Source organism: Mugil cephalus, chromosome 4, assembly GCF_022458985.1.
Source record: "Mugil cephalus isolate CIBA_MC_2020 chromosome 4, CIBA_Mcephalus_1.1, whole genome shotgun sequence".
Lineage (NCBI taxonomy): Eukaryota > Metazoa > Chordata > Actinopteri > Mugiliformes > Mugilidae > Mugil > Mugil cephalus.
The window spans coordinates 6,652,648-6,672,514 of record NC_061773.1 but is presented as its reverse complement, the minus strand read 5'-3'; the positions used below and the strand labels follow the sequence as shown (position 1 = coordinate 6,672,514).

The 19,867-nt window shown below is 41.0% G+C and overlaps 1 protein-coding gene across 2 annotated transcripts in view; it reads left to right on the top strand.

Moving 5' to 3' along the window:
- The first annotated feature begins 4,001 nt into the window (after positions 1-4,001).
- The window catches only part of uba7 (ubiquitin-like modifier activating enzyme 7), a 30,634-nt gene continuing 14,768 nt past the window's right edge, over positions 4,002-19,867 (top strand). The window contains exons 1-21 of one of the 2 annotated variants that reach the window (XM_047583285.1): positions 4,006-4,187; positions 4,269-4,437; positions 5,105-5,239; positions 5,435-5,541; positions 5,627-5,717; positions 5,858-5,990; positions 6,120-6,217; positions 6,297-6,446; positions 6,545-6,709; positions 6,790-6,888; positions 6,982-7,062; positions 7,475-7,630; positions 8,022-8,187; positions 8,323-8,519; positions 9,917-9,981; positions 11,468-11,678; positions 14,201-14,275; positions 14,922-15,123; positions 15,214-15,302; positions 17,329-17,421; positions 18,617-18,808. In XM_047583285.1, coding sequence (XP_047439241.1) covers positions 4,141-4,187; positions 4,269-4,437; positions 5,105-5,239; positions 5,435-5,541; positions 5,627-5,717; positions 5,858-5,990; positions 6,120-6,217; positions 6,297-6,446; positions 6,545-6,709; positions 6,790-6,888; positions 6,982-7,062; positions 7,475-7,630; positions 8,022-8,187; positions 8,323-8,519; positions 9,917-9,981; positions 11,468-11,678; positions 14,201-14,275; positions 14,922-15,123; positions 15,214-15,302; positions 17,329-17,421; positions 18,617-18,808 — 2,721 coding nt within the window. In that variant the 5' untranslated portion in view covers positions 4,006-4,140. Of the gene's footprint in view, positions 4,188-4,268; positions 4,438-5,104; positions 5,240-5,434; positions 5,542-5,626; positions 5,718-5,857; positions 5,991-6,119; positions 6,218-6,296; positions 6,447-6,544; positions 6,710-6,789; positions 6,889-6,981; positions 7,063-7,474; positions 7,631-8,021; positions 8,188-8,322; positions 8,520-9,916; positions 9,982-11,467; positions 11,679-14,200; positions 14,276-14,921; positions 15,303-17,328; positions 17,422-18,616; positions 18,809-19,867 lie in introns of both variants that reach the window. The other variant, XM_047583284.1, reaches the window with a different exon arrangement.

The following is a 19,867-nucleotide window of genomic DNA, read 5'->3' as shown; positions in this document are numbered from 1 at the left end:
GAATGTGTTCACTGTCCAGACAAACCACTTTATTCTATTCTACACAAAATTGGGGAAATGAATATGGGTGGACTATTGGTTGGAAAGTGTAAATGCCCTATTCCCATACTTTGAAAATACTACTGAAATAAAAGTGCAAAAAGGCATTATTTCGTTGTTTTGCTAAACCCTACACTATAGATCCTCATAAGTGTCCAAACAGTCAACATTAACAAAGTCAAAAGTCAAACATCGACCTCTGAATCCAAAGTTCAATAAACAGTCACTCTTCACACTCTAATTGCTCCAAACCGCAAGCCACAACGATGCTGCCTCATTAATGTTGCAGAGAAACAGTCTGCAGGAGTAGGTTCTGAAAAATATGGGGGAAAACAAAGATCGAAATGTTGTTTTTACTGGAGCTCAAAAAAAACAAGAACAACAGCGATAAGGACATCACAGTACATCTGTCCTTGTGTAGTTCACTGACATCCAAACCCACACTGAAACTAACAGTCAAACATTCACTGCGCCACACATCTTAGATTTGTCTGAGTAAGTCTGACGAGTGTATGCCAACAGAAAATAGATGTTTTTCTTGTCTGAACTGAACACATATTGACGTCAAAAGTTGGCTTGTCTCTCTCGTCTTTTGTCTCAAGGAAGCTCTGACAGTAATTTATAAAAAATAATAAACAATAACTATGATAAGTTCTCTGGTTATAACATGTTGTGAATGTCCCTCGCCTGGAGCTATATATTTCTGATCTCCACTGCCAACCCGCTAAGTGTTCATTGCTTACAGTTATCCAGTCCTACCGAACTGTTACACCTAATAGCTCACCTGATATCTCATGTATTCATACAGGTTGATGGAGTTTTCTGTCTCAGTGCTGGTGTTCATTTGTATAACAGTGACTCTGTGCAGACTGTATGCCCACTAACCTTTTTTTTACAGTTTTACTAGTATCGTGTGCTGCATGTTTGTAGGCAGCATTTAAGAATTTAACTGATTCTGTCCCACCTCCCTCTTTCTTTTCTGTTCCTCCACATTTTCTGTTCCGTTCCTCCACTTATCCATGAGTTACTGTGTAGAGATTTGGGACTATACCTATAACCGTACACTAGAACCACCGTCAGTACTACAAAAAAGAGCCGTAAGGATAATTCACCACACTGGAGCATAGAGAGCACGCAAGCCATTTCTTTATAAAATCAAAAATATTGAAATTTACTGATCTGGTTCACTTTGAAACTGCACAAATGATGTATAAAACAATAAAGAATGTATTGGCAGGAAACAAAAAAATATTGTTTTTTTCAGTGAGAGGGGTGATATAATTTGAGGGGGGAACTGAATTTAAAACATCTTCACGCCTGCACAACATTAAAAACATTTTTTCATTATTCTGTGTGTGGAGTGAAATTATGGAACACACACACACGGGAGAACTAAAGCAATGTCCAAGCATGAGTTACTTTAAGCGGTACACATGGTGTTCACCAGGTGTAGGTAAGAAGGGGGGTCTGAATATATTTAAATACACGCTTATGTTAACATGCTTATGTTCATGTGAAAACGGGGAAAAACAAGAAGAAGGAAGAAGAAACACACACACACACACACACACGGGATGCTGTTGGGTTTTTTTGTTTTTTTTTTGTATTACATGTTCAAAATAATGCATTCATTCATTCATTCCATCTGATGGGTCCCCCCCATATGAGTTGACTCTGCTTTAGCCACTGTCGCCTGGTGCTTCTTTTTAACTGAACTGAACTCAACTGAACTGGGGTGGTATAGTGGGTTTTCTCTAGTTTCCTCCCACTGTCCAAAGACAAGCTGGTTAAGTTAACTGGTGATTGTAAATTTTCTGTAGGTGTCAGTGTGAGTGTGAATGGTTGTCTGACTTTCTGTTAGCCTTGTGATAGACTGGTGACCTGTCCAGGTTGTAACCCCGCTCTTGCCTAATGACAGCTGGGATAGGCTCGCTCGAAGATCAAAGTTTAACTTCTCATTGTGGAAATACAGTTAATATTTCATGGGTGTTTCACAGATTCATTAAAACACGGCACCTTAGTAAGAGAAAATATTGATCCCAATTTCCTACATTTCCATATCAAGTAACAAACATTAAAATATACTGTATTCAACTAGAGGAGGAAAAATATCTCACACACCGAGCCTATTATCAAATCTTTTTTTCCCTCTGAAATTGTATCCCATAAACTTAAGTGCATTTTATGATGCCCTACAGTGATTTCAACTGCTACAAGATGTTCATATCGAAACAGACTCCTGTTTCTAGTTCCTGAACTTGCACGTCAGTCACCCACCACAATGAGTGTTGTGGTTTGGTGTACGCTGCCTATACTTGATATGTAATTATGAATCACTTCTGGTCACTCCTAGACTGCGCACCACTTTCTTCTGAATGGACTTTTTTTTTTTTTCCACCAGCATGAGTTTGCTTAAATTAATGACCAACACATTAAGCAATGCCAGGGCGTGTTATTGTTAGTGTTGCCATGGTGACACTTCAGAGCTCACTCCCACCCCCCTGGTAATGTTTGTAGTAATTTGTGTCTGACATGCTTTTTTTTTTCTCCACAAAATGTGGGGCACTTATATTATTGATTTATTTGTTTTTATGCAATGACACCCATTCTTTTAATCAAGAATACGTGAATATGCAGATATTGTCCACACAACATGAGAGCATTCAACACAAGTTGCATCTTTTGAAGCTTCTCCCATTGTGTTTGTACACATCTTACACTCAGATTCAAAGTGAGCACTGAGAAACTCCTCACTTCAGCTAATGAACTCCTTCAATCAGACTTTGTGCATTGCAATGAAATGAAGTAGCAATAAACAAAATAATCTTTGTGTGAAAGTGGGGAAAGTGAAAATACACTATGACACTTATCTCAATTTCAGTTTAACAAAGAATTTCTACTATCAGAGAAAAAAATGGAGTTCTAGCTGTTGTACCTTCCAATTTTCATTAGCCTACATTACCAGACTTTGAGAGGCGTGGCCTATCTGTGGTTACCAGAGCCGTACATTTGAGAGAGGGTCTGGCCAACTCAAATCATGGACGCCATGTTAGATATCTCGGAGGGAGGATTACACAGTTTAACCATATGGGACGGAAATAAATCGCTTATTTTCAACATTAACGGGCCTATAAATGTTATTGCCAACGCCTGTCAATATGTAAAAGGCCCTCACATAAATATCCCAGCGTCTGCTCACTTTAAATATCCTAAATGAGCCTGTAAAATGTTTTGTAGCTCATTCACCTCATCAGTCATGGAGCAGTGTTTACCTTCTCCTCAGTCTCCCGTATTCATCCATCACCATTAAAAGTTTGAAATTACTCAAAAAAATGATAAATACTCAGAAATAGTAGAACATCGGCATGCACACATGGGTTTCACCATATATATGACGGTAGCTGTTATTTTTCTAAGCCTTTAGTCTAGATAAGTAGCTAGCATAAGGCTAGCTTGTAACGAGGTGTTAGACGTTTATGAGATCAGGGTACACATTCATTTATTCTTCCTATACAAAATCTTAACCAATCTCAAAGAAACATTGACATTTACCTCACTTAATAGGGACACATTAGTTGACATCATTTAGTCTTCTGCTCAAATAACTTTCAGACGGTGGAGTTTCCCCCGTGTTTTCCTGACCCAGTGCTTTAGTGCCGTAGGCTGAGCACTGCGGTATGTTTTAACTTTTTATCCAACTTTATTTTCTGTTAATGCCACTTCTTTATGGGTGAATATCGGTTAGATGTATCTAACATGGCGCCCAAGAAACACGTTACCAGCTCACAACTAGTGCTCACAATAAATGAGCATAGCGGGATCGCTCAGCCCATTCCCTTGTTGGCCAGACTCTCTCTTATATACGGCTCTGGTGGTTACTGTCCTCTGTCGCCCTCTAGTGGCGTAGACAATAAAATACATGTATTGACACAAGTGCACGCCTCTGAGGGGACGACCCAAAAACGAAAGTGAAAAGCATTCCTTTAAACTGCCTTTTCATCTACAGAAAACGCTCAGTTCCTGGTTTGGCCGGTTAGGTGGTTCTTGGAAGCTGTTTGACAGGCTGGGCTCTCACTTCACGTTGGTCTGCAAACTACAAACATGTCAGAAATCGGTGAAATAGATGAAGGATTCTACTCCCGGCAACTGTAAGTAAACCGCTGAAATTTCGCTTAGATTGTTTAGACAGATGACTGTAATATGCTCCACCTGCTCTTTTACCTGCACAGGTATGTTCTGGGTCATGAGGCGATGCGTCGTATGGGCGAAGCCAACGTCCTGATAGCAGGAATGAGGGGTCTGGGCGTAGAAATAGCCAAGAATGTGATCCTGTCTGGAGTCAAGTCTGTCACTGTCCAGGACGAAGGACTGGCGGTGTGGGCCGACCTGTCCTCACAGGTAAGGGGAGTGTTTACCTGTTTGCATGAATAAATACATAAATAAACAGTTATTCAGGACATTGTCACATATACTAACATAGATTGGGGTTTAACTTCATGCTAGAGCAGCAACCTTCAAACTGGCCTGCTTGGTCCATAAATGTTTTTCTGTCATTATCTAAAGATCTGAGATATTTTCATATCTGAAATAGTATGTGAAGTAGTCTATATAAAGTGAAATATAGTAAAATTTAAGTAGAACGTGCATTAAGTATCCTATAGTATTGCATTTAGAAATAAACAACCATTTTCAGTCTTGATTTACTCAGGCTGATAATGTATAATATTTGTAATAACATATGTAAATAGTAAATAGTCTATTTTTAAAATATTCTTTCTAACGGTTTTATTAGGAAAGGACGACTGGTGTGAATGAAGGGTTTATTTGAAATGGAAACTAGTTTTGTTTGAAATGGAGTGCTTTTACTTTCACCTTTAAGTGAACCCCGCCTGTCCTGTGTTGAATGGGGATTTCTTTTTCTTTTCTTTTTTTACCTGTTTATTCTCATCCTTGGCAACGCCCGCTGTCAAAATGTTCAAAACTTTCCCAGATTGATGTGATCATTCTCTGTCTCACAACATGCAGTTGGACTTTTGCCAACCTTGTGAATTTATTTTGCCACCAGTTCTTTCTGAAGGAGTCACATCTTGGTCAGAACAGAGCCACGTGTTCCCTGCAACAGCTGTCTGACTTAAACCCACATGTCCGTGTGTGGGCCCACACTGGACCCCTGAACGAGGACCTGATTAAGCAATTTCAGGTACATCACCGTAGTTCATAACAGTGCAGAAAGAGTTCATGTCTTATCAAATAAAAGTGAAAGCAGTTTTCTGGTGTCAACCTTTGTACACAAATAATTATAAACACTGTAGGTTGTGTCATAGTACGACAACAACTGGACAGTAACAATAAGCAGAAGCCTTTTCTGATGGTACGGGGTGCTGTCATTTTCCAGGTGGTGGTCCTCACTGACTCCTCACTGGATGATCAAAAGCGGTTTGGTGAGCTCTGCCATTCGCATGGAATTAAGTTCATTGTGGCAGACACCAAAGGGCTTTGTGGGTAAGTGGGTTAGGGAGAAACGGGCCAGAAATTTATGAAATAGTGCAAAGAAAGAAAAGGTGAGAACCTCGTGGCTCCTTTGCAGGCAGCTGTTCTGTGACTTTGGGGAGGAGTTTGAGGTCTTGGATCAGGATGGAGAGACGCCTGTGTCAGTGATGATACAACACATCTCTAAGGTAATACCTTCCATTTGTTTTACCACATCTCTGTTCACGGAGCCAGCCATCCTTTTTAATCATTTGTCATCGAGTTGTGCCTGATAACATTCACACCAATTCTAAAGTGTAAACATTTTTAAAACATGACCTTGTTTTAGGCAAATCCTGGAGTGGTGATTTGCACAGATGACCAGAGGCATGGACTTCAAGATGGCTCTAAAGTTGTCTTCTCTGAGGTCCAAGGCATGACCGAGCTCAACAGCATGAGCCCCGTCGAGATCAAATACTGCAGTGAGTGTTGCATTACTATAGTTGCTGCTTCTTTCTCTAGTTTTCTGTCCTCAACACTCGTAATTACCTGTGTTCCGAGTTCCATTTCATAGTTGTGATGAGCATTCTTCTTTATTTTACCACCACCAGGTGCGTATTCCTTTAGCATTGGCGACACTTCAGGATTTTCTGACTACCAACGGGGTGGAGTGGCGACTGAGGTTAAACAGCCCTGCAAGCTGAGCTTTGTAAGTTGCAACACTTTGTTTTCTTTTGCATAAGTTAAATCACACGTGCCTAATTTTAATTTAGTAACATAAATTACAGAAACGCCTGAGCGAGGCTCTGCTCGATCACGAACTGCTGACATGGAATGACTTTGGGAAAATATCAAAGCACACGACCCTGCACCTGGCCTTCCAGGCCCTCCATAGCTTTGCAAAGAGAGAAAAGCGTCTCCCTAATCCTTGGTGTCAGGTCTGTAAATCCAGCCATGGTATTGTGTCGTGGTATCATCAACAGCGCAGCTCACGTGATCGTTTCCGCTCAATTGTCGCTGTTAATAATTCATACAGTCAGATGCAGACTCGCTGCTTGCCATCGTGAGGGAGCTGAATACAGCTGCACAGGTGGAACAGCTGGATGAGGCTGTGGTGCGAAGACTTTCCTACACGGCTCGGGGTGATCTGGCTCCTGTGAACGCTTTCATAGGAGGCTTGGCTGCTCAGGAAGTTATCAAGGTGGAGTCAAACGTCAACGGCAACAGTTCAGTTATCGGTGTATTTAGTTCAGCTAACTGTCTTCTCTTTGTCTTCTCTAGGCATGTAGTAGGAAGTTTACACCTCTTAAGCAGTGGATGTATTTTGATGCCCTGGAGTGCCTCCCTGAAGAGGACCATCAACTGACTGAGTGCTCCACAGTAAGATTACCTCAGCGTAAACAGTCATATGTTATCACACAAACAAGAGATTATGGATGAATCAGATTTGTACTCCTTTCATCCCCCTGATAGAAAGGCACAAGGTACGATGGACAGATTGCTGTGTTTGGACCGGCCTTCCAGGAGAAGCTTGGGAGGATGAAGTATTTTCTGGTATGTATTTGATGTTTGTCCAGCAGGGGGCACACTCAGCGCTGTAATGGGAGAGCTCTGTGTGTTTTTCTTATCTGGTGTTAATGATGGCACATGCAGGAAATGGCTGAGATTCAGGTGGCATTTCCTGGCAGTACTGACCTCTCAGTATAGGGGCCATTTAACAGTGGCTCTGTTTCCTTTCAATGTGTTATTTTTTTACTGCAGTTTACAGGCTGTGCGTGTTTATTTAGGAGGGACAGTGTTTACGTTTGTTTTATCACAGGGGGACAAAAAGCAAAGCACCAGGATGTGAATGGAACAACAAGAGATTAATGATTTTCTTGTTTTTTTTAGGCTTTATTTTGATGGCATCCACTTGCGCTGCATTCACTTATAATCATTTAATCTGTCACTCCTGTCACTGTTCAAGGTTGGAGCTGGTGCTATTGGCTGCGAACTTCTGAAAAACTTTGCCCTCATGGGGCTTGGCGCAGGAAGAGAGGGACAAGTCACTGTGACAGACATGGACTTCATAGAAAGATCCAATTTGAATCGTCAGTTCCTGTTCAGGTCTCAGGATATTGGGGTGAGAGAGCACACAAAGCAGCCTCTTTTATAGAGTGAACCATCTCACATGTCATCACTGCTCAGTGTTTCTGGTTTGACCCGGTTAAGTGGAATAGACTCAGCCAATTGGGACATGCTGGGGATGATTACATGTGACAGTCTTGGATAGCTTCCGTCAGATTATACCTAGCTGGCATGTCACATCATGTATGATTGTGGTTGAGTATGTCGGACAGTTGATCTCTCTTTTCTGAATCAGAGATTCTATAAAATACAGACAAGTGGGATACTATTAACAGCATGGCAAATAAATCAGCACTTTATTCAGATTCCCTGTCACTTGTTTGTTTGTCTCTGATTTGCTCACCACATTATCACCCTGATGCGTTTCCACACTTGTCCGTGAACAGAAAGCTAAGTCGGAAGTTGCAGCCAAAGCAGGACGCCAGATGAACCCGGAAATGAATATCATCGCTCACCAGAATCGTCTGGACGCCGACAGCGAGGGAGTGTATGATTACAACTTCTTCATGAGTCTGGATGGAGTGGCTGCAGCCCTCGATAATGTGGAAGCCAGTGAGGAGGCTTATTCTTTCATTCTCTCAATGCCACAGCGATCGTGTCAAGACATATTTAAATCACATACAAGAAACTTAAACTGTTCATACAAGTACATTCTTTAGGAACTAATCCCTTCTTCATGGTGCTTAGGGGTCTATCTCGATGGACGCTGCGTTCAACATCAGAAGCCGATGCTCGAGGGAGGAACCCTTGGAAGCAAGGGTCATACTCTGGTGGTGGTGCCTCACCTGACGGAGTCCTATGGACCCGCTAAGTCTAGCGCCGGTAATGCCATCCCAATGTGCACACTCAAGAACTTCCCGTATCGAATCGAGCACACACTGCAGGTAAATTAACAAGTTCTTCTGCTCTTTTTCATCTTTGTTAATAGGAGACTTAGTCCATACAACTGTTTGTTTTCTTGTGGATAGACTTTCTGTTTTGCCTGGTGTATAAATGTCATCTAAAGAAGATTATACATGACAAGCTGCACTAATGCCATACTCAGCTAATGGCCATGTTAAGCATTGCAAAAATGGAGCTGTTAACACTATAGTAATATCTGGCTTTGAGCAAGATGTGTGGAAAATAAATTACATGAATTCAAAATAAGGTTAGAAATAAAACCCTGTGCTGCGTGGGACACAGACAGGTCTCTGACACGGTTAAGTTTCTCTTCTTTTGTCTGTCTCTCTGAGCAATGCTATGTTTGGTAGATTATGAAAAATGTGCACAGTATTTACTTGGGTGACTGTGGGAAGAAAAAAAATACCTTTTTCACAGCACATCCATGACTCATCGCAGCCAAAAAAGTACAGAAGTGCTGATATTAGCTGTGGCCCTGTTCCCTCTAACCCTAAAAACCACTTCAGTGAGTCAACATGTATGACACTGAAACCTGGAACTTATGCAGATAAATGAAATACAGCAATCTTAATGTTAATAGTTACCTGTGCTGCTAAGCTGATGTTTAATATGTGCCTGTTTGTATCCAATTGTTCACACTGCAGTTTAGCTTAGCATGAAAAATAAAATATGTGTGATGACGACAGTGACGCTCTTCTGAATGTCACTTGCATTAATTAAATAGATATTTTACTACAAGCAATGTCGCAGTCATTGGTACAAGCATAGACTGTAAATAAAGGTGGACAACGGAACGGCTTCACTACAACAAACAGAGCTCCCCCTGGTGGCTAGCTGTAGTATAGATAATAATCTCCACTTCTGTTTTCGAGGATTGGACTTGGGCCAAACTAAAACCACGAAAAATGCTTTTTTTTCCGAGGGTGATTTCTGTTATTTTAGGTAGGTAGTATGTTGCTAACTTTTGTTTCAGTTAGTTATTTGACGCTATAGAAACAGGATGTGACATCATGACGACTACGAGTTGCCATGCCAACCACTCTGTAAAGTGGAGTTATAAACAAATTAATAATAAATAAATAACAACAAACAAGTACACTGTATAATCCTGTCCATAATTCTTTGTAAGTGGTGAAGGTAGTGCAGAAGGCAATATTAATTAAACGGAAATGCACCTGAGTCTGGAGGAAACGTCGGCGGGTGATAGAAATAGCATCAGTCAGTGCAAGTGCAAGGAATTGGGGACGGACTCGTTGTCCTCATTTATATACAGTCTATGGGTGCATGTTCTTCTGTTTATGGTTTTCTTACTCAGTTTAAAAAGTCTAACTTCTCAAATCTTATCATCTATACGATTCTTCTCATTACTCTATTCCAGTGGGCCAGAGACCAGTTCGAAGGACTATTTAAACACACACCTGAGAATGTGAATCTCTTCTTGAGGTGAGACGTGTCCCCATTCTTACCCTTACCAAGTGTTGGCTACAGTACAAGTGAGAAAGTGCGTTCACCAGCCTGGTGCCAGTCTGCTACCAATTAGCTGGCTCCTTTTTATAATTCCTTTCCACATTCTTGCAATGCATTCCTGCAAACCTACAAAAAAAGCTAATGAAGTGCTTCAAGCTCATTATTTACTCCTATAAATAGGAAAACATGTGGCTGGCTTTCAGCGGTGACCCTCCAGTAAGAATAACACACACATTGTGTCTTGCCTAGTGTGTTCTGTGTAATGCATCATTCAAACTTGTTTCTCCTAATAACAGATACATTGTCCCAGCTAATTACCGGCTTTCTGTTTAAGAAAATAAATGCTGAAAAACTACTATATTATGTGAAAGGGCTTTGTCAGTAACTGTACCGCTTTGTGATTATTACGTTCTGAAGAATTTTGCAAATCCTCGAGGTTGTTATTTTATGAAAAACACTACTTACTGTAAGGTAACAGATCATCAGTGACAGTTTTGAGCTTCCAGACTCCGACATTGTCTGAGCTTTGAGCTTCGGAGCCCTCCTAATCCAGCCATGTTTTCAGATGTCTCTGTGCTTGTTTTGGTGAGATTTAACATAATCCCCCCTCATTGTGAACTACATTTACATTTATTTTGTATCTTCAGAGAGAAGCAGACTGGGGCAGAAGTGGTTCTTGCTAGTTTACACTGGCCTTAAAGTTTCTCAAATTTATCTGATGTTTAAAAATAATAAGAACAATACAATGTTTATATTTACTCAGGGGCTATTTATGACTTTAGTCTCTGGCTTCTCTCTTGTGCAATGTTGGAAAAACTTTCCAGACATTTTCATGGTGTTCATCAGCTTTATGTCATAGTCCAGTAAATTCAAGTCATGGTTAGTGATGTTCTGGGAAATAACTGTCATGTTCTGCTTGTTATCATTCACACCCATACGACACTAAGCAGAACTGAACTATGACTCTAAATGTTCCTGTTTAGACATGTTTAGGTGTACATGGAAAAGGGCCAGTTCCCTTCTCTTTCCACATGGTATGGTGATTTGGCTGATGTTCGTGGCGCCAGAATTGCACGTGCATGGGGGATTAGAGTTGCACTGACCAGCACATTGCCAAACTCTTCCTTCCTCTGCCTATGAGTCTAAAGCCAAAACTCAGAGTAAATCCCCTCTTGACTCACTAAGACTCCACTTAGAAAGATCTATTTAGTCATTCGGTGCCTGATACAGCTAAAGAGAGGTGAACCTCACTCATTTTTTCTCTCAAGGCCAAATTTTGTTGTTCCACTAAACAGTACAGCAAACACCAAGTCCAAGCTTTTATCCTGGAAGTTAGATTTAAGTAGAATGTAGTGCAGCTACGCTTGTCCTGTCTTGTCTTTCTGCTCAGCAAGTGATTATTATCTTACAGTGCACTGTCTGTCATTAAATTATAAGGAATTGTTGCACTGTTTTTGTTTAGTGATTCAGAGTTTGTAAATCGAACTCTGGACCATGGAGATGCTGAGGCCCTGGAGATACTTGAAGGGGTGTGGAGCAGCCTTGAGGACATGAAGGCTGGAGGAAAACGCCCGACATGCTGGGAGGACTGTGTGAGCTGGGCGCGACGCAAGTGGGAGACTCTCTATAACAACGATATTCGTCAACTTCTGCACTGTTTCCCTCCCGAAGAGGTAAAATCTCACCCTTAAAGCCAAATGTCTCACATGTGTAATTAATACACGTGGACACAGAGGGGCACTGTTGTGTGTTTAGGCTTTTTGCATGCCAATTACTGAGGTACTACTAAGGATTTAAGCGCAACAGGAGTTGCATTTTGTGAGATATTTTTGAATTTCACTCCTCGGAGCAACAGAGCATATTTCCCCAGGCTCAGAGTCCACTAACATTGTCTGTAACCTGAATCAGTGAAAGCCAGCGCTGATAAATATCTCTGGGGCTATGAGGGTTTGTAATTTGTTGAAGCATGCAGACAGAGTGATGTCACGTGCTGCCTTCACATCTGGGGCTGCACGGATCAGTATCAGCTCAAACAGACCCTCACTAACCCCAGTCTCAGCTCAACCACTGGCCCTTTGCAACCTCCTCACATGCTCTATGGCACCTCCAGAGGGGTCGCAAAGTCTTTGGTTTATTAGACTTTTTTTTTATATATTTTTCAATTTTCCCCCAGAATTTTTTTTTTTTTTAAATACGCATTAACATGTATCCAACCCATTTTAGTTCACTCAATCAGTGCACTGTTTCACACAGAGCTGCTGAGCCAAACACAGGGCCGCATATTACACACTGTGTCAGGTTCCTTGCAATTGGCCAAGAGCCTATTCAGTTTCTCAGGTGAAATCCAGAAGCATGCTGCAATATATATGTACACAGATACATGCATGTTTTTGTCAGGTTTGTTTATGTGTACAACAAGTGCATGGCCACCTTACTGTTGCACATTTGAAATTTAAAAAAAAAAAAAAAAAAGAATATTTGAACCTGTATATTATTTGAAAAGCTTAGTACTGAATGCAAAATGATAATAATAATGTAAATATCACAAGGCTTAGTTTAATATAGGACACATATAGTATGTAGGGGGTCCCTACTTAATCTCTCCATCAGTTTGGGGTCTTTGGCCTGAAAAACATTGAGGACCCCTGTTCTACAGGGTTATGAAAAATTCCCTACTTACATATTTATAGAAGAGCGTTCTCAGTGCACCTTTTTAGAATAACATGTTGTATTGTTGTCTTTTTTTTTACTATTATGATACCATTTTGCCAAACATTCATATCTCATACTGAAACTCAACTGTAGCAGTTGTTGTTTTGTGTAACTTTAGTTCTCTTTTCTCTTCCATAGTTCTCTCTGTCCAACTTACCTATAGAAGAGTTATAGTTTCATTGTTCTGTTGGAAAGTCACTTTTAACCACAGACTTTCTGAGGAACTAGATAAGGCAGCTAACGTAAGTTAATGCGCACAAGCTGATCTGACAGGGTATCGGTACACACAACTGTTGCTTTGCTGCTTTTAATCTATCACATAGAAGTGAAAATGGTAGTGTCTGTGTTGTTTGGCTGGATTTTAACCAAATACGGTATGAGATTATATTTATCCTAATCAAAGTAAAAGATGTGTCAGGTCAGTGAAAGATATGAATGCGTCTATAATGACAAGAGATTTAAGGGCTTCTGTAACTGTTGTATTTCCATTCATGCCCATTCATTATGGTGAACAATAGTGAAGGAGTGACAATGACTCAAATTAGCAAAAGCCCAAGCCCTATTTTAATCCCTGGTAATCATAAATAAATAAACTAGTGATGGTGACTTTCCCTGTTTTTTAAACTAATTGCAATTGTCAGACAACGTGAGAAATTTAAAGACTAAATTTGGGGCCATCTTAAGTTGATCACACCTTATTTCTGACATTTGTTATTGATTATATTGATTATGAAAAAAAAAGTTGATTGTACAATGAATTCGTAAAATTAAAGTCAGCCCCATTCTTTATTAAATACCAAATTAGTCGAAGTAAGATAACAAAAACAACAACAATAAAAGTATATGTACAGTATTCAGTTGGTTTAGATCTCGAAAAGTCCAAGTATTATTAATTTAAGAAGGAAGCGGAAGACTTTAGGATAGCCAATAGCCGACCAGACAAGTTCTAAAATCAAGTGATATCCTTCTTTTAAAAGATAAATCATTGTTCTTTTGTTTTGGCCCTGAGCCATCTGAAGCCTGAGTCTGTTGTTAGGGCCTTTTGGTCCCTTCAGAAAGCACCCCTGCAGAGAAAAATGGCACCACCAGTAGGAGACTCTCTTTCTTAGCAGATGGACCATTTGGTAACATCAAAGCTCTCAGCCCCTTTGTTCCTTTATCAGACGTACAAATTGTGTAGTCAACACACAACTGATAACAGTATTAGTGTGGCTGTGTCACAGGAAGGCTGAAGGTCTGCTGTGTCAGAAGACCAGAGAACCAACTGGTGCCCTGCGCTAGCAAGTGTTGAATATAACATATGACGAGTTTGTAACACATGTTCAGGTTTTATGAAGGACTGTGATGTCACTGTGCCCCTCACTGGTTTATTATATGGAACTGAGTTGAGTTGTGTCAGTTTATTAAAGAATATCAACAGTTCCTCTAATAATTTTACAACTGTACATCACTGTGATAAAGGGTTTTTTCTTCCTCTGTTTAGGTGACTGCTAATGGCCTGCTCTTCTGGTCTGGAACCAAGAGATGCCCTCATCCACTGACCTTTGACCCTAATAATGTGAGTAGTCTCTGGTCCAGTTCCTCATGCAGTAGCAGTCCTGATATACTCTAAGTAGATGGGAGAGGCAGAAAAATACCATGGTATTTCGCGATGGCTGCTCACATTCCTCCTTTATCTAGTCTGATAGAGGCTCTTCTTCGCTCCGACGGTAAAATCAAGTCTTATCTAAGCTGCAGATACATATGGACAATAAAAGACAGATAATAATCTGCTCTCAGCACACTTTCACATCCTTAAAGAACTTAGCCAAGCTTGTTTCTACATACTCTCACAATGAGAAACAGTAGACATATTACAGTAATAATACAGTAAGCTAGCAATAGTATACATTCGAGAGTGTAATGAGTTCACCGATGACACTGTGAAGTTCCAAGTAGTCTTCATCAGTTCAGAATCAGTGCCAACAAGATTACATATGCTTGTTCTTGCAGCATTGTGTATGTTGTCAACATATCAGATGATGTTTGAGAGAGCTATTCTTGCTAACTATTCTATTCACGGATAAAAGCCCTAATGCTGCTTTGATTTATATTAGTTTTTTTTTTTTTTTTTTGTAGGTCACACATGTGTTTTTCAGATACCTTTTCATGATAATTTTATACTAATGCCATAACTGAATTTGTATTTGGACCTTGTGTTTTAGTCTACCCATTTGGAGTATGTTGTGGCAGCTGCTAATCTGTACGCTTGCATCTACGGGATCAACGGGACAACAGACAGAGCCGCTATCAAAAGGATCTTAGAGCAGGTCCATGTGCCGCCTTTCACGCCCAAGTCTTCTGTAAAGATTCACGTTACTGACAAGGAGATGGAGGAAGACAAAAAAAAGGGGAGCGACGATGCAGGTGAGTTAGCCGTGAGTGTCGGTAATCATGCTACCACCTCACTGCCTTACAGCCCGCCATCTCTTCACGCTCTCTGTGTCTTTGTCACAGAAAAGGCCAGACTTGAGGAGTTGAAAGTGAAATTGGCCTTACCGGCTCGGAGAAGCTCATCTAAGATGCGCCCCATCGACTTTGAGAAGGTAGGGAACAAAGCACAAAGACACTTTTGCTGCACACTCTGCAGAATCTGCAGACAGTGACAGAGTGGCGACTGAGCCGTAGCGGGGCGCAACACTTAAATCTATAGATATTTTTGGATTAGGTCTTTTTTTTTCCACGTCTTTGGGTCCTGAGAGTCGACACATACTTCAAACAGAGCTCACTTGTCTACTGTGTTCACACACAGTGCCTTTTCAGCACAGCTATATATTCTAGAAGTGTACTTCCTGTTTTCAGAAATAGTAAAAATAACAGCTCAACAAGCTGTTATTTAGCTCTCATGGAAAAGGATATATTTTTATGTGAGCACTGTGTCAGAATTCTGCCTGCAACTGTGTCAGACCAAGTCTTTGAAGTGGCTCACACTGAGCCCTAAAGGCAGATTAGAACACACCCATTGTTCTTTTGACCACTGTCACAGTCCTTGCACATGCCATGTCTCAACTACTCAAATTCAGTCAGGTTTAATACTTGGTTGGGTTCAACTTTTCTAGTCCATAATTCCCAAATAAGTTATATCCTGACCAGATGTTTCCTCGTAGTCATTCACAGCTTGAACCAAGCGATTTAGTTGATAGAAGAGCTATTTTTCACTGGCAGTATTTTCAGCAATGTGACCCTTGGGGAAACAAGACCCCAAAACACATGCAGATGAATTGAAAATTTGGTGAAGCCAGCCACTAAGTTACCGCCAGGGACCTTAATTTCTCTCCCTCATTTCCTGTCTTCTCTGCACTGTTATCCCAATAAAAATAATTTATTGCACTTTGACATTGGCATTAACTAAAGAATATTTTTGCTCAACAACAAAGCATGAAATCAACTCACTCAGTTTCATTCAGTTCAAAGATCAAGTCTTTTTTCCAGAGACATGAGTACGACAATTTGTACCATCCAGATTTCAACAAAATGGATTATAAATACTATAGTGAATAGTAATGATGGACAAATACAGGACCTGACTAAATGCAAACTATTTTTTAATTCCTTTTAATATGTTTTTTAAGTTTGTTGTTGTACTGCATGTATCCCTGTTAGATAGGAATTCGTCCTCTCTGTCTGACCTGTTCTATTAACCTGTTGACCTACCAACCTTTTGGCGAGTTCCTGGGTTTCCTAGGAAGCATAGGACTGTAGGAGTACTACTACAAATTACATTTGTCACCTCTGAACAAGGCTTTTCTTTACCTGTGTGGATGTGGGGGCAACAAAGCCTCTGTGAAACCTGTAATTTGAAAGAAACAGTGGCTACGTTGGTTATACCATGGCAACCTCTGGAAGAAAAGCTTTACTTCAGGAATAAGGTACTTCTAGACGAACAAAGTGCTATGAGCATGTCAGAAGAGGATCCAGTTGCTGTGTTGGAGAAGTGATTATTAGAGGAATTTGAAGAGGGTAAATGGCCTTAATGGGCAGCCTAAAAGATGTTCCAGGAAAGCATTCAGTGACTCAGGAGAGGCAGTAATGAAGGTGTATGAGGTAAGTCGGGCACATATCAAATGGCGTCTTGGATAAGAATGGGATTCCCAAAGCCCCTTCTCTTTATTTTTTATCCTGATGTGCCCTGGTCATGCTGTGGATAGATGGAATGTGTGTAGGAGGGTTTCAAAGGCATCAGGTTGCCAGCTTGGAGCTTCCTCACAACCCCTAAAGCCATCCCGGAGTGACAGTCCCCTTCCTAGCCTTTGTCGAGCCGCTCCATCAGACGCATGACCTCACTGGCCACGTCGATCACAACAGAAATCTGATTTCTGAGCGGGTGACCAAGTCATCTGTCAGAGTGATTTAAACGACACAGCAACAAAGCAGGCGAAGTTCAAAGGAGGCAAACAGAATCACCTCACTGTTTTGGCATGGACGTAGATTTGGCATGGCCTCTGAGCAACCTTTTGAAACTATTATTTTTCCTTGTATTTATGTGCATTAGCCTTAATTTGTGTGCATGTAGATGGCACTTAACATTGCCCTTATGTAAATGCTAATGTATCTTCATCTCAACCATCACAGGATGACGACACCAACTTCCACATGGACTACATAGTTGCTGCATCCAACCTGAGAGCAGAGAACTATGAAATTCCTGCAGCCGATCGCCACCAGGTCAACATTCTAATTTTGTGCATTATTTAATCTCAAATCTCTGTCACTGGTAAAACATGTACAAGGAAATCAGAGACAAAACAACAAAAAAAAAATAGTACAGCAGACTGCTCCCCCTCCCCTGGAGGTCATGTTTTTAGTTGGTACTGCACACACCTGCCCCAAAGCCACAGAAACAGCCCCCTCACCTATTGTTCCTGGAGCAGAACTAATCACGGCACTTTACCTGTCGCCTGGGAGGTGACACCTGAGCCAGGCCTTGTACCAGCCGCTGCTGCAGACACACTCCTCTGCTAAGACAGATGGAGGGGTGGGGAGGGGGAGGGTTACAGCAGAGTGAGGGTGGACAAAAGAGAGCTACCCTTGTGTAATCATACATAGATTTCCGCGTGTAGCCTCTTGTTTGGGAATGCCTTCAGCCTTAGTCATCGTTCAAAACTCGTTCATATGTGTTTCTGTGTTTTTCTAAACAAAATGTATGAGCTGTGCAACTGGGCTGCACTACAGTACTGGTCAGTATTCATGAGGTTATATTTCCAGCATCCAGTTAAATATAATCAATATTCTGATGTGTGTAATTCTTCTATAAGCAAAGTGGACAAAGCTATTTCACGATAGTATAAAATAAAATACATAAAAGATCTATTTTTTGATATTCTTTATTACAACTTCCCTCAATCCGAACTTTCACTGCGGTGTTAAAAAGGAATGAGATGTTTAAGTAAAAAGTATTAATACTTCAAGTTTAAACACATTCTAGCAGGCGTCAAATGAAGGCATTCAAAATCACAATAACAAGGTATTTGCAACGACTTACTGTTTATCTGAAATACTGAAAGCTTTCATTGTGCAGGATGATGCCCCGTCAGATTTATGTGCACCACGTCATTTGAATTTAATCTTTACGGCTCTTTTGATGATTACCTCTTATAATTTCACAGATTCTCAAATTCTCCTTCTTTATGATTAAGTTGAAAAACAATATTTATCTCTGCAATGTGAATAGGTTAAAATCGCTTATTGTAAAATATCAAAGTGCAAGGATCTTTACACAACTGGAATCACGCTGCTCACGTGTATCATGACATCAGGATTGTATTGAAAGTCATTCAAAGTAATGTTGAGTTAAGAATTTTTTTTTCCTGACATTCGTGCAGCAGAAATAAAAGGAAACTTTCTATTTTCTCTTTTTCAGAGCAAGCGCATCGCAGGAAGGATCATGCCTGCCATAGCCACCACCACAGCCGCAGTGGCAGGCCTGATGTGCCTGGAGCTGTTTAAACTGGTGCAGGGTCAAGAGAAGATCAGCTCGTACCGCACAGCTTACATTAACCTGGCTGTCCAGTACTTTGTCCTGTCCCAGCCGAGCCGGCCCCAGGCCTTCGAAGTGAGTAACAGCTCCATGCAGCCGCGCTCATTCTCAATTAGTGGTCCTTAGCGGAGAGATCTATGACGCATTCATGTGCATATAGGACCTTAAGAGAAGTCAGACAGACTCTTACTGTATATACATTCAGAATTTAAGCCTGTCTACTTTGGGGATAAATCTGTTGACTTCTGTGGAGATTTGCGTCCTTCCTCTGGGGGTGGAGAGCAGTAAGTCATGAATGAGTGCTCTCAGCATAAGAGCCCCCTACTAACTGTCAATCACTCGCATATAAGCCCGGTCTTTATCTAGCTCAGCATAATCCTCAGGTTATTTCAGTGCAGGTGAGGCACAAATAGATCCATGCTTGCCTCTGTGTTTGGACAAATTAAGTGAATTCAAGGCAACTGTAATTCAAAGGGAAAAATATATGAGTTTATTCTGTTTGAACAGAGGCCTTTCAGGATCCAATCCACCCTAACATCTGAAGTCATACCAGGTTCATGAGGTCACACAGTACGTGTTTGTTGTGTTATAGTGGCCCAACTTTACCCTAAAAAAGTCAAACAGTCAAATCCAAAAGCTGGTAGCAGTTACGGTCAGGGTCTGAGAGAATATCCCATCAGTTGCTACCCTCTTACAGGTCCCATTGCTCATCACCTCTGGAGGTAATCAGATACGATACGCAACCTCGCCAGATTCCCCACTCTGGGAATTGAACCTCTGACAGGCAGGGGTCACTCGGGGTCAGCAAGTGAGGTCCCGTGGGACGTGAGGGTGCAGTGACAGGGGGCTCTGAGACAGTGTAGATCTGATTTCAGCTTTGGTTACAGGCAGAAATTCAGCATCTGCATAAAAGGCAGCTGTGATGACAGAGGCAGCTGTGACTTCCCGACGTTCCAGACATGCACTCAAACCTCACATACAAAGACCCTGGTGTTCTTACAGTTGTTGCTTGTAAACTCGGTAAACTTGTTTGCACATACCTGTGTTATTTTTCTTTGCAAATATTCACACTGACAGAGAGCATGACATCACCCCAGCCTCATAACATATATGTTGCGTCAAATCGTTTAGTTC